Source organism: Acanthopagrus latus, chromosome 19 (genome assembly GCF_904848185.1).
Source record: "Acanthopagrus latus isolate v.2019 chromosome 19, fAcaLat1.1, whole genome shotgun sequence".
Classification (NCBI taxonomy): domain Eukaryota; kingdom Metazoa; phylum Chordata; class Actinopteri; order Spariformes; family Sparidae; genus Acanthopagrus; species Acanthopagrus latus.
The window spans coordinates 4,128,127-4,143,009 of record NC_051057.1 but is presented as its reverse complement, the minus strand read 5'-3'; the positions used below and the strand labels follow the sequence as shown (position 1 = coordinate 4,143,009).

Here is a 14,883-nt window from a genome sequence, read left to right as displayed (position 1 = left end):
CAAAACATAGAAACTATCTGAGGCGTAAAGTGCAGCTCATACAATAGTGACGATCCTTCAGGATGGTGCCAAAGCCTCAGTGCAGGAGGACAGCATGTGTAGTTGTAGCAGTAGCGGTCATGAGGCTGACAGGGTGAAATGGGACAACTGTCTGCATGGCGTGTGCATTCAGGCTGCATTTGGTGTGTGTGCGCATGTGTGTACACTTCCAGCCATTTCAGTCTTAGTGCATGGCCAGACCACGCAGCCCATACGCACACCTTGTTGCCGTTAAGACTAACACCTCTCATCCCATACTGTCCATGTGATCAGTGTGTGGACTTCATCAGGTGTGTCCCAGTGCACTTCTATTGGCTTATAAAGCTTTTACTTTAAAATTTTCATCACAGCATAAAGTCTCGCAGGACAGGAAGAAATGAAGGCTAATCTTTCCCCAAGCCTCACCATTTACATCAAACAACCCCGTGTCACCTCCTGGGGTTAACCTCGGTCACTTTAGGGTGTCATGACCCACCATTTGGGACAGTTGGATGCACGCTGTGTGGTGGAGAGAGCTGGAGAGCTGATGTAGGACGCATCTAAGCCTGTTTCTGTTGTTCTGTCCCATTTTCCTCCTTCTAGAGAGTGGGAGAGTCTGTAAGTCGCATTCTCTTTGACCTAGGCTGTATGTGTGTACTGCTGCTGTGGTGACTGTAGCTTTGTTCAATGTCCTCCAGCTCATGTGCTCATACCTCTGTGTTTGTCTGTGTCCTAATGTGCATGGACGTCCTGTTTGAGCATGGAAAAGCCTTTACTGATTTAATTAGCATGAAACATTCATGACATTCTGTACATGCATGTGCAAACTTGTGCTTTCCATTGAGCTTTTGGTGATAAGCGAAGACAAAACTTTTCATTTGATCGTGACATTACAATAGAAACGTTTGTCTTGTTCAGTAGAATGGAAAGCAGAATTTTGTTGAATTGTCTTGTTTTTCTCTTTAATATCATTTGGCTTCTGGCAGTTTGATGTCATGTGCTTTATTGCTTTGTGGTCTAACATTGTGAAGGTGATGATGAAGAGACAACATTTAAAGAGACACTATTAATAAACTGGATTAGTTTGAATACAGCATGTGCAATTGGCTATGACAAATTACTACAAATTATTACAATAATGATAATGATAGTGAGATCATGTTGGAGGTCATGGTGTGATACTGCATGCCCCCTTTGTCTTCAGATGTTGTCTCTTTATTTGGAATTGAATACGCTTCAGTCCCGTAACCATGCTTTGTTTTACCATTTGTGTTTGAGCCTAACCTACAGAATGCTTTTACTAAATTAATGTTATTAATACAGTGATTATGGTTAAATAAGTTTTTTTTTGTTTATAAGTACACAGTGTCATTTTGATGTTTTCATTATAAGCAAGTCAGAAAAACAAATTTAGTTATTCCGTTGTTTAACCTCATAAACAAGCGACTCTTGAATAAGAGAGCTTGTTCTCCATGAGTTTCTACTTTAAAGAGAATGGCATGAGTAAAGGACTTTCTGGTGTGCAGCTCCTATTTTAGCCTGGAGTGCTGCCATGTTCTCACAATAGGCTTTTCACACAGAGGACATTTTACATGTGACAGGAGGTAAAGCACAGGTGTGGATACAAAAACTAATGATGGCTGAAGTGATATCGCTGCTTCAGTTTCAGGATTGTGATAGCGTGTGTCTGGCACACTGTCACACTGTCATGCTTTACTGGGAAACTTGAATAGAACAGAGAGCCCATTTACACCTTCATTAAAATGCGGTCTGTGCCCTGAAAAGGAAAAATGACTGTAAATGCACAATTAAAATGTGACTTGATCGAGACGTGATTGGATCTGCCTGATCACATGTGAAGGTAGTCTGGCTTGCATTGTTTTCAGATCCGAGCAGCCATGTGCAAACGCAATCCGCACAATGTGCTGGCAACTGTATAGAAAGACAGATATTTGCTTTCAGCATATTTTGCACATGTATATATATATGTATATATATGTATATATATATGTGTATATATGTATGTATATATGTGTATATATGTATATATATGTATATATATATGTATATGTGTGTGTGTGTTTTATATATGTTGTTCAAATTTAGAAAATGAGTAGGTGAGAAGGCTGAAAGATGTCTATGATTACTGATCATTTGTCTAATCTGTGCTGTGTAAGCACCTAAAGATATGTTATTCAACAAAACTGTGAAAATGAAAGCAATATGAATGTGAAATACTTGGAAATGATGACAGTAAGAAATAACTATGATCGTTGCACTTATCTGTGCAACTGATCTGCATTTATATATAATGAATCTAGGCAGTACAGTTCTCTATAACAGAACAGACCAGTAGCAAGAGAGGAATAACTTAATGTATTATGTTTGCCAAATTTACAAGAGGGGATAACTAATTAGGAATTTGTTGAGACAGCATCTCACAAAGTTTATTGAGTTTCCCCTAACACAACAACCTACAAAAACTCTGTGATTTTATTATTTTTTTTAGGGAGTCTTGGGCTGTTGTGACCTCAAATTACTCACAGGCAGGCTTTGCTGCTGAAGGCAGAGATCCGATCTAAATGAGGATAATAAGAAGGGATAAAAATACCTAGTCTGAATGCCAAGGAAACATTGAATCGTTTATTATCCGGATAACTTATCTGGATACAGTTCCCATTTTAATACAAGGTGTAAATGGGGCAAGAGAAACAGGAATGTTGTTGGTAACACCTGTGTTTTTTCTGCTAGGATGAGTAAAAATGTCTGTTGTGAAAAAGGACTATTGTAGGCATGGAGATTCTCGGATTACTTGTATCCTCAACAGACTCTCTTCATAAAGAAAGTCTTTATCGCAGGACAAAACATTTGATGAAGTACTGAACAAGTCTTAGAAACAACTTAATATCATGACTGTTCCAATTTTTATATTATGGGAGATTTAGGGTTTAGTTTAGTTAGTATCTGGTCATGAGTGTTTTCCTTGTATTGTCTCTCACTCTGACCTTACTGTCCAACTAGGAACCAGTCAAATGTTCGTCGGATGCACACAGCTGTCAAGCTGAACGAGGTAGTGGTCAACAAGTCGCAGGGAGCCCACCTGGTTCTGCTCAACATGCCCGGACCACCGAAGAACAGAGGAGGGGATGAAAACTGTATCCTTAAAGCAGCTGGAAACCATATTTGCATTATAACCACATGTGAAATGACAATGTGAAAAGGAGTCTCTTGTTGTGATGAGCGAACAGAGAAAATAGGTTTCCAGCAGCATCAAGCAGCTGTTTTCAGTCAAAGATTAAACTAAAAGCCGCTACCTGCTCTGAAGCAAGCAGCAGCGAGACACAGTTCAGATGAGCTGGTGAACATAGTGGAAATGATATGTCCCTGAGAAACTGGTGGAGACAAAACCAGATAAATAATTTTGTAGCTCCATAACTACTGGATATTCACTGCCTCTAAATGCTCAAAAATATTAGTTATTGCATGTTTAATTGCTGCCATTCCTTTTTATTGTGATGTAATTTTTGATGTGGATGTAACTGTAGTGAAAAGCTCATTGTGATAGACAAAGTAATGAGATGTGTCTCTGTATGTGTCTACCTTGACTGCTGTCTCAGACATGGAGTTCCTGGAGGTTCTCCTTGAGGGTCTGAACCGGGTCCTCCTGGTGCGAGGCGGTGGCCGTGAAGTCATTACTATCTACTCTTAAAAAAAAAAGGCCCCACCCTGCACATATGGGCTGTCATCATGGATACCAGTCACCGGGCATTTTCGGGGGCAGAAAATTTGGTTAATAATGAAGGGGCGGGGGTTTGAGGAAGGCGGGACCGCTTGTGATTGAAGGCCCTCAGGATGAAGGAAAAAGTTATGGTTGAAGCAGTTTACTGGCTGAGAGTACGAGCACAGTGTGTGTCCACGCTGGGCCACTGTACCCCTGCACATGGAAGATAGAGCATAGAGACACTTTATATTGTTCATTTAAGTCTGGAAAATGTTGTCCTGTTCTGTTACATTTTCAAATTCTTTCCCTCTTGTGTTTATGTTGTCAAGTTACTGGCACTCACTGTGTACAGATAAGCAAAGAAGTGAATGTGTGCTGTTGATATGAACCTCGTAGTCTTTCATGTCGTGTGGTGTGCTCAACTCTTGGAGGTTTGCTGGACCTGAGAAAAACATGGAAAGAGAGGAAGTTACAAAATGGCTTTGCGTAGGAAGGTCATTCATAATAACACATCAGGAATATTCAATAATCCGATACAGCTGATCTGTATGGTCTGCGTCACCATATGTACATGATGTTTTCATTTCAAATATATTTGAAGAAACTGCTCTCGGTCTCAGCCACAGATGAGGCGCTGCTGAAACATGCTGTTAGGTGGAACTTGGGAGCCTGTCAGTAGCTGAGAGCTCCATCTTAGAGCAGCATCTGTAGTCACAGTGCTCTGAGGGTTTTGGCCTGAGCGTTGGATCACCTTCCTCCCTTCAGGCGGTGATGTTGGGTACTTACACTCGCAGGTCAACAATTTCCACCCTCACGGAACATTATTGTTTTAATAGGGAAAAATAGCCATAGCTCATGTTGTAGCTCCCTGTAATCTTTATAGTGGACATATGAAATGCACATGTATAAATATTTATTGTGTCTGAAGTAGTGCTCAGTTAAGACTAGAACTAGATTTTTTTTTTAATTCAAGGGCTGTCTGACAGCGTGCAATAGGTTAATCAGATATTAGACTGGCTAATTGGTTCGCACAATTTGCCTTCAGAATTGTTGGCATTTATCAAAGTAGACTTTTTAAAACGTGAAAGCACAAATTGACACATGAATTAGTGTAATTCTTCCCATACGGACATAGTTACAGCACTATTGACTTTGCACTACCGATCTTTCAGCACTTAATTCATCACATACTGGCTGACTGTGACACTTTGTTCTGGTCAATCTACGACTACATCCTTCTGACTTAAGTGGAGAGACACACTGATACATGAGCTCATAAAACCCATGTTCCATAGTTTTTTTTAATAATAACTTACCAAACAAACTCTTTAGGCTTTGCGCCCCAGACTGAGTAGATAACTTGTTCTGAGCATGTTTAGGAGACAAAGTGCCAAAAATGAAAGAAACTGTGGAAGTATTATTATGGCCATATAGACGCTACTGCTTTGATCTTTGGAAATCCACAATATTGACTTTATTTTGCAACAGAGACAGAATTCCTCTGAACTTCTGCCTGTGAGTAAACAAGCAAATGCAACTAATAGTGCATTTTCCAGGGAATCTTACACCAGCCAACACCTCACCGACTTTTGTGTCGGAGGAAAGAAGACAGAAACTTCCCTTGTGTGTACCTCCACAGTTTCTTTTTGAAATTAGATGTGCAGTATTTTGTAAAGCAGGAAGGCGCGTTTACCTGTAGTTCTTCGCAGGGGAACGACCATTTCTGACTGTCAGTCATGCAACATCCGTGTTTTGTTGTGTCGTCCAGTTGTTGATGTATGCCTGTGTTACTAGTTATAGTGTTTGTTGCATTATCATCGACCTTCTGTTACTTTAAGTGTTAATTTTTCTTTGTGTGATTTTTATGGAAGGAGGAAGAGCGAGGCGGTATATGTGTAAGGACAGCAGCACTTGTTTTGTGCGTTGTTTGGACCCACCAGAAAACACAACATGTACAACACACTGAAAACCCCTCAGGATTACCTCTCAAGAGGGTGAAGAAACTGAACGAAGCAACCGGGGGAACAAATGAATTGTCTAAATATCTCTGTCACTACATGAAGTTCATATTTCAGTTTCCTTATTCAGTTTTATATTTTAGCCACCAAAGATGAAACAGTTCTGTTTGTGTAAACCTACAAAATTTCTAGTTTTAAGAAGTTTGAAACATTGAACATTGTAAAGATAAATTATTGAAAAAGTTTCTTTGTTTATAATTTGGTTACTGAGCTGAATAGCGGTAGCTGTGCAGAAAGAAAACATAACATACATGAAACCTTAACGAGAAGATGCTAAATATAAAGAAAAGGAGGAAAATAGGATTGTCAGCAATGTGTGGGTTTCACAGCTCTAATATTTGAGGTGGCTAGAGAATGATATCTACCTCACTGAGGCTTGGCTGAAGGAAAAAAATATAATCACATCTCTTTCAACAACTGATGTTCCGTATGGATTTATGAAAGGAAAGAAGCCTCTGCTAAGTGAGAGGACCAGCAGAATTGTGTGTGTGAGTGTGTGTGTGTTCCTTATGCATACTGTTGTGAGATGAAGTCGTTTGTGTTTCTGCTGTTGTCTGGCTCAGCCGGCAGGCCTCACGGGCTGGAAAAGGAAGTCACTTGTGGGCACACATATAGAGGAGGGTAGCCCTGTAAATTGTATTTGTGCCTCTCTGAGTAATTATTAAAAGTGCTGAAATAAACAACCTTTCTCTGCCCTGATTCTTTCCACATGTCAGTTTCAGCGATTTAGCGAAACCCTTGTGATCTGAGAAGCGTTTTGGTGTTATCATGATTTAGCCTACATAAAGAACGTATTTATTTGTTGTGTTTGGAATCATGCTAGCAACATTCAAAGTTTGTCCGAGCCCAGTGATCAATGGGGTACAATGTCGGTGGTTAAAGCTTCTGCAAACCACCGATACTCTCACATTTGTACGTGTCATATGACATTTTTGGACATTTCAACAATACATGTCTTATCACATTCACATCACATGTCAATGACCTGACTGTTACTATAAGGAAAAGTGGACGGAGGCGAGATTACAGGTGAGAAGGCTGCCAATCCAGTGACTGCATGACCGTTTCCTAACGTTAACCGTGTTGATTTTGAGCTCAAAGCTAACCAAATCATAAGCACAGCGTTGTCACAACATAAGATAGAAATCTTTGTCTGCAGAAAGGTACACTACAAACATTATTCTGGTGACTGGGTTGTTCTTGCTTTAAGCTAAAATTTCAAAATGTTCACAATAGCAGTGTTAACATGCTGTATAGCAGGTATTATGTTTACCATGTTCAGCATCCTTGTTTTGTGTGTTGGCATGCTAATGTTTGCTGACTCTGGGTCACCAAAGTGATTTTTTACTGTAATTGGGAGCTCCAGTATCTCAGTTGTATGAGCTATATGAGCCATGTTGATGTGTGCTGTATGAAAAGCTCGCTGGTGTGGCTGTCAGTGCAACACAATGACATTATACTGTTAGCAAATTTGGAAAAGTTTCTGTGCTGTATCATGTCTTCAGGAGCCCTGCACCAGGTCGTAAGGTGATTTAGAAAAACTAGATTATAATAGTGTGTTTAATTTAACCAAATGTTTCTCTAATCTTTGTTTCTTTCTTGTGAGACACTAGTTTTACCATTCCACCCCTCTAAAAGCAATAATATGAATCAGTCTGAGAAGGGTAAAAAGGACATGCAGTCTATGACACTAAACATTAAGGAGCCGGCAGCAGAAAGGTTGTAAAATAATCTGTCAGAATTGCAGTAAGAGAAGGTGTAAAGCAGTGGTGTCAAACTGATCCAGTAAAGAGCCATGTGGCTGCAGGTTTTCATTCCAACCAAGCGAGAACACGCCTCATTTGGATCAGGTGTGTTCTTTGCTTGGTTGGAATGAAAACCTGCAGCCACATGGCCCTTTACTGGATCAGTTTGACACCACTGGTGTAACCGCTCAGCACAGCGGTGAGTGTGCAGATTGCCGGTCACACTGCTGGAACAACATCTGTCCACTAGAGAGCAGCCTTGAATTCCTTTAAACTAAGCTTTGTGCTGCAGGTGATGGCAGCCGCTCACTGGAGACTTACCTCAGAGCTAAATCACATATGGTCCCAATTTAGTATCGATGACCTCCAGAGATACAGTCAGAACTGCAGGTCAACACACTGGTATGCCTGCTGGTTTGTACTGTTAGGCTATCGTCTGCTGTGGGAGGTGTCAGCCCTTCTCCTGCCCCATCTGCACCTCCCCTTCTATCCAACTGGACAACCAGCGATCCACCAGGCCTGAACTGACCGCTCACATGCTCTGTCTCACACGAACAAACCATACGGACATCAGAATCAATTAGAGCGTGACCGCTGAGAGAGCCAACATGATGCTTTTCATGTTGACATCACTGTTACCATCAACGTGATCGAACATGCAGTCAAATGCGTGGTGCAGAGGAAAGTGTTGTCGTCCTGTTAAGAGGTGAAAGAAGTCAGATCTTGGAGGATTACTGTGACCTGCATTGCAGTGACTTAAGGAGGAAGTTATGTATTGCTCATGTTGCCCTGAGCCTGAATCCTGTTACCAAACAATGGTGTTCGAAAAAAGCTTCAGTTGCTGGTTTCTTTGAATTTAGCATATGCATTTTGCCAAAAAGTCTCTGATATGCAAACATTGCACTTTATCCTGCACAAACCTTTGACCACTTGCCTTTCACCACTCTGTCAGCACGATGTGTCAGTCCAAACTTTTTATCTTTTCTTTGCTCTTTGCATTGTTGGCCAGATCAATAAGAAAGACTCGATGTTGACAGCAGAGCACGATGTGTGTCCAAACTTCAACTGTGTGTGTGTGTGTGTGTGTGTGCGTCAGACAAAGATTGAAAGGCCCAAAGAAATGTTCTCATTGATTTTCAGCTGAAGCAGAATGAGCACAATGAACAGCACACTTTGCTGTTACATTGTATGCTCGCCATATTTGATTCATGCTATGACGCTGAACTTTTTCCATCAGCTGAAATGTTGATTAATCCCTTCAGCTGCAGCTCAGCAGAGGTCCTGCTGGGTTATTTGGATGTTTTGGGTTAAGGACAAAGCCAGTGGACAGACGGATGCATAGATGTGCAAGTAGAGGGATTGTGTTGTTTTTATCATTATGAGAGGAAATGACCACCACTTCACTGTATCAAAGCAGACAACACACTTGCATTCCTGAACGACTGACTAGGTTGACTGTGGGTCACTCCCACAGACGAGACGGCCACTGCATTGTACTAACGACAGGTGAACCAGAGCTTCGTCACTTTGGTTAGGTTTAGAAAAGTATCATGGGTTGTCTTAAAATACCATCACTTTTTAATAACAGCAGTTAACGTCTTGTACGAACATACATGACATCACTTTACTACATTTTTAGGAAAAACCAACTGACTTCTAATTTCCCACTGGACAGGTACAGCGGTCTCCTGAATGAAAGTCCTGAGCTTGTTTAACCCAACCATCCACCTCTGCCTCCTCCCTATATGCAAATTATCATTCTTATACAACTTTACCTGCAGTGCTGCTGATAGCCATTTTGGTGCCCTTAGTATAATTTCTGTATGATGCCCCACCCTGAGAAAAAAAAACAAAAAACATTTGCTTTTCCCAGTTTAACTTTTTACTATCAAACATATAACTCAAATTCCAATAACACACATGCACACATGCTTCTTCCTTGTCAAAGCCTGGCACCTACATGACCCATAATGCAACTCCACCCATCAACAGCTAAGACAGTAATTCGGTGTGTTGTGGTAGTATCAGCTGTTGTGGTCTGGACCCTGTGGAAAAGATGAGGAGCAGCTACAGAGGTCTGCTAAGCTCACTTTGTTCTAACTCCACACCAACAGATTTTTTTCCATCAGCCCCACACTAACCAGGATGACGTCACTCAAGGCATTTTGACACTGTTACCTCCAAAAGGCTTCATACATCTTCTCATATCTGTGTTAGAACTGCCATAAAAAACAACAACTTTAATTTGAAAATCGGTGGAGTTCTCCTTTAATATGTATTAAAGACAAACAGCAAGTCCAAACGGTCAGATTTGCATGTCTATAGCGCTTTTTCAGTCTGCTGACTGCTCAAAGCATTTTATAACACTTACACTCACATTTATCCATTACATTCATACACTGATGGCGATGTGTTACTGCAAGGTGGCAACTGCTCATCAGAAAGCAGTTTTGGGTTCAGTACCATACGCAAAGATTACTACAACGTGCAGCTGGGGGAGCCAGGGAATCAAACCAGTGACCTTCCAATTACTGGGATGACCCACTGTTCCTGCAGCTGCTTAGCTGCTCGGAGCCGGCTAGCTCTGTAGGGGAGAGTCAGGTGCAGATCCAGACTTTATGGTGGAATAAACACCTGGAGTCCCGGATTCTGCTCTTCAATTTAAAGGATCAAAAAGTAGATTTATCTTCACTCCTGTTCATCAACCTGACTACAGCAGTGAACCGCGGAGATGACCTCGATTGTCGGGTGTTTATGTGTATGCGTAATGTTGATTGCTGACTGCAGTTGGAGGCGAAACGTACTTTACTTACCAAGGTAATGTTTCAGGGAGGTGAGGGGGAAAAAGAAGAGAAAGAACCAGAGGAAACATTCATGCAAGTAAGGCGAGTAAACACAATTTATCCTGTGATTATACTCGCATCACTGGTGGCGAACACACCGTTAAACAACCACCATCCCTGATGAAAGTCTTTCCGACGTGACTCAGGCACAAATGTCTCTCCCATAAGTTATGGCGAGTGATGACGCACACTGTTACCATGAGTAAACTCGTGGCTTTCTCTAAGTTTAAACGTTGTTGAAAATATTTGGGATGATGTACCCGAAGTACATAACTCAACATATTTAAGGCGTTTAGCTTTTGTCCAAAGCGACTTACAGTAATTCGTACACTGATGGTGACGACCAGCACATCAGAAGCAGTTTGGGGTTCAGTATCTTGCCCAAGGACACTTCGACATGAAGACGAGGGGTATTGAACCAGCAACAAGTCGCTGGCTCTACCACTTAGTCACAGCCGCATACTGTTTCTCCAAACAAGCGAGTGAGAGATAAGAACTAGTTGAAGTGAGAGAGGTGAGGGAACCCAGTGTTATCAGTGGTTTGAGTCTGCTGTTGTGGCCGAGGGTGTGGCCATCACTTGCAGCTTCAAGAATGACTACAATACCAGTTGAGTTCCCCCAAACACCCCCGCACCCATCAGTTAGAGCCAAAACTTAATGGGTTGCGTCAGTTTCAGTTACATTTCCAAAGATTCGTCCTCCTCTTCATATCCTTTCTTTATTATTCAGATCAGCATGCACTAAACCAACAGCTGTGGCGAGATCCAGAGGATGATGATGATGTGTGGAGGAGTGCGGCACACAGTGGACTCAGCCTTGATCTTATTCAAATCCTCTCCTCACTTCGGAGGCCTCTGATCCCGGCTTGCAGTAACTCCACTCCATCAAATCTGCAACCTTCGAAAATGATGTTTTTCCTACTGACAGAATCTGCCTGGTTCCGTCCTGTCAGGCTGAGGTACAAAGCTCTATGGAGCGTAATGGCTGAAATAGGGTAGGGTATACGGTATACAGGAGGGTCAGAGCTTCAGTTCCCCGTGCAGCTGAGAGAGGCTGGACAGCAGAGCGTGGTGCAGTGTTTGTACGCTGAAGTGAGAATGTAACAGAGATAAGGATATTAGTGAGGTGTGTCATACAGGAAATGCTCAGCGCTCAGTAGAAGAGGACATACCATGCATTACATTACATTACAGCTACCAGATGACTGATAATAGATGCATGCTTGGAAAAAAAAAGTCAAGTTTTCTGTTGGAACCACTAAGTCTGAAATTGCAACTTGTTAGAGGAGAGGCTGTTCTTCACAAAACACTGGAATTCAGTTGTGAACATTACAGCTCACAAATGATGTCATAAAGACAGTATAAAGTGCGGCCCTTTGCACTGAAACCAACTCAGACATATTCTGTGGCTGCTGACCTGATGTGTAGATAATGACTGCTGACAGACTCGCACTGTGACATTAGCTCATATTTCATAATGTGTGATGACTCGATGATCATACAGAGAACAGCACACACACCTCAGTGGAGCCGATTCTGTCCAGGAGCTGAGGGGTTAAACCGGGGAGGAGAGCGGACGGAAGCTGCGTCAAGTGACACACGGAGAGGCAGGAGCAGACCGGAAGTTAAGCAGGCTGCATAGAAATAAAAGTGTAACCAGTGTCTGTAAAACTTGAGTTACAGCAACAACAACAACAACAACAACAACAACAACAATAATAATAATAATAATAATAATAATAATCATGATAATAACAATAATAATAATAATAATAATAATAATAATAGATAAAAATGTATAAAAAATGTTTCTCCATTATCCTAAAGTAATGGCTTTGTTGTCATATCATAGAATATTAACTATCCTCTCATGATAAAATGGAGGTCATCATGATTCGGACATGTAAAGGTGCAGGTCACTTTGTGTTTCATGGTGTCACTATATGTCATTCAAATACATTTACTTGAGCGTTGCGTGGATTTCATGAAAACAGAATATAAAAATAAATAAAGACTACTCGTTGATGTATCAGGGAGTTTTACATGTGTTTAGGTCTGTATGTTTTATACTCCTCAGAGCCCACAATGGCGCTAACCATCATGCGGCGCGATGAGGGTTTTATTCTGAAAGTTCTGTAGCAGTAGCGCTTCCGTGTATGGTCTGTGACTTGACGTGCAGCTCTAAGCTGAGACATCATATCTGCCCTCAGCAGCTCAGCCCTCCGCCTCCGCTGCTGCTGATCCTCCGGGGAGCGGACAGAAAGCGACGGCGGTGTTTGTGTCAGCATGCCGGCAGACAGCGCTCCTCTCTGCCTGCCTGTTGTTGCTGTGTCTGGAGGGAGGCTCCTGCTGGAGGGGGAATAACAGAGCTGAGGACGAGCTGACATGCCCTTCACTGCCTGGCGCAGTCAGCGCGCTGATCGCCGTCAGGCGGAGACGAGGTGAAGACCGGAATGGTGCATTTAAATTGTCCTCTGTAACGCTGAGGAAGCCTGGCTCAGTCTCCATCTATCTCTGGGTTCTTTTATTTTGTGGAGAATAACGACATTACATGTCCGATCGCGGAGCCGGAGCGACGGCAGAATGCGGCGCAGCGGGTGTTTGACTGCAGGTGGATGGCCAACCTGACAGTCCCAGCCGCCGCTTCACTCCCGACCCGCCGCCGCTGCAGCCGCAGCAGGTCTGGCTTCACCCGGAGCTGCGAGAACAAAGTGAAAACAGAGAGAGCCTCGTCAGACTAACACACCCGAGCCATGCTTCCAGGGGTCGGCGTGTTCGGCACCAGCCTGACCGCCAGGGTGATCATCCCGCTGCTGAAGAACGAGGGCTTCGCCGTCAAAGCGCTGTGGGGCCGGACGCAGGAGGAGGCGGAGGAGCTGGCCAAGGAGATGAACGTACCGTTTTACACCAACCGGATCGACGACGTGCTGCTGCATCAGGATGTGGATCTGGTCTGCATCAACCTGCCGCCGCCTCTGACGCGGCAGATCGCAGTCAAAACACTGGGTGAGTCCTGCTGCTGCTGCTGCTGCTGCTGCTGCTGCTGCTGCTGGGCGGATGGATGGATGGATGGATGCTGCGGCCCTGCTGAGGTGGGGGCTGATCATGGGGGTGGGGGGGCGAGCTGACAGACAGGCCACCGGGCCACTGGCGCGTTCACATGTCAACTTTATTGCCCCGTAGTGAGGTTGCAGTAGTATGTGTGGCTGTAGAGGAGAAAGATGTCACCAGGAGCATCACATGTGTTCCTTGTCTGCATCTTACCCATGAAGCTGCCCTCCTATCTGCCTTATGTGGCGGCCGCTGCTGGTCTTAAGGTGGAGTCAGCATTCCGGTCTGAGTGCTCTTGAGCAAGGCCCCTGGACTCCTCAGGTGCCGCAGTCTGTGCAGCAGCTAGTTGTAAAGTGTAGGGCAGGAACTGATCATTCACTAGACCTTGTGATCTGCTCTGACAGGATTGAGTTGCAGTGTAGCATCACAGTTAGTCTTGCAGCGATACGCTCCTCACACATAATGCATAACGCCACAACAGTTGTCTGTAACCGCTGCGCTCTCTGCCTCTGTGCAGGGGATGTATTGTATTACCAGAGGCCTGATTGTCTTCAGTGCGAGGCAACAAACCTTCAGCAGCACTGCCCGGACTTCCCCTTAAAACCACGTCCTCAGTCAGACTCTAGACTTAACCTGCGTTAGTGAAACAGAAGCCCAAGAGAAGAGGCCTGAATGCGGACGCACAAAGAAGAGGCCGTTCTAGTTTTTAAATCTGGAGCAACGCGGTTTATTTTGGAGATCGTGTTCAGGAGCTGCTGTGAAAAGAATGGTGGCAAGGTCCGCCGAGCTGCACTCCACACGGGCGTTATTTACCCCCACAGTTTGGCAGCAGAGCTCAGCTGGCAGTGTGCTTTAATAGGTCAGGTTTGTGACTGAAAAACAAATGGGTCCAAAGATGCTTAGTCTCCACGGGGAACTGGTTTATATCTGGAAACAGTGTTGGAGCGGAGCTACTGAAGATTTAGCAGGGGGAGCACACCAGGGCTGCAAGCAGTGATGTTCTTTTTTTAAACTGACACACTCTCCTAGAGTTCGAGGTGACATGTTAATATTGCTTGATGTGATTCAACAACAAACAAACAAAATACTAAATTGAACAGCAAATCCTCGAATCCTCGCGAGAATCTATCATTCACTCCATGGTTTAAAAAATCTAATATCTAAGAATTCTCCATTAAAATGTGTAAAAGTGTGTTTTTGGTATCACTGTGTTTTGATAGAGAAACCCCCCGTGGTAGAAGTTACATATAGTGTCTTTAAAAGCTGACCTTGTGACCTTTGTCAAACCTGATGTTCCCAGGTCGAGAACTAACACTGAAGCTCCGCGATGGAGTCACATTGCAGCTACAGCGTCTGTCAGAATGGGCACGATACATGACGTGTTCACTCACATCCTGTTGCTGTAAGAACTGTCATTACTGCATTCTGTTGACCACACGCTGGGGTTATTACATTCACACAGTTATTGACTGTAGCATTGTCCCAGAT

At 43.3% G+C, this 14,883-nt stretch overlaps 2 protein-coding genes across 5 annotated transcripts in view; both read left to right on the top strand.

Moving 5' to 3' along the window:
* Positions 1-6,441, top strand: part of slc12a7b (solute carrier family 12 member 7b) — a 63,000-nt gene extending 56,559 nt beyond the window's left edge. For 3 of the 4 annotated variants that reach the window (XM_037078921.1, XM_037078918.1, XM_037078920.1), the window contains 3 exons: positions 622-636; positions 3,040-3,173; positions 3,636-6,441. In XM_037078921.1, coding sequence (XP_036934816.1) covers positions 622-636; positions 3,040-3,173; positions 3,636-3,727 — 241 coding nt within the window. In that variant the 3' untranslated portion in view covers positions 3,728-6,441. The remainder of the gene's footprint in view (positions 1-621; positions 637-3,039; positions 3,174-3,635) is intronic. The other variant, XM_037078919.1, reaches the window with a different exon arrangement.
* A 6,094-nt stretch (positions 6,442-12,535) lies between these two features.
* The window catches only part of si:ch211-276f18.2 (glucose-fructose oxidoreductase domain-containing protein 1), a 30,297-nt gene continuing 27,949 nt past the window's right edge, over positions 12,536-14,883 (top strand). The window contains exon 1 of the mRNA XM_037079043.1: positions 12,536-13,350. Coding sequence (XP_036934938.1) covers positions 13,098-13,350 — 253 coding nt within the window. The 5' untranslated portion in view covers positions 12,536-13,097. The remainder of the gene's footprint in view (positions 13,351-14,883) is intronic.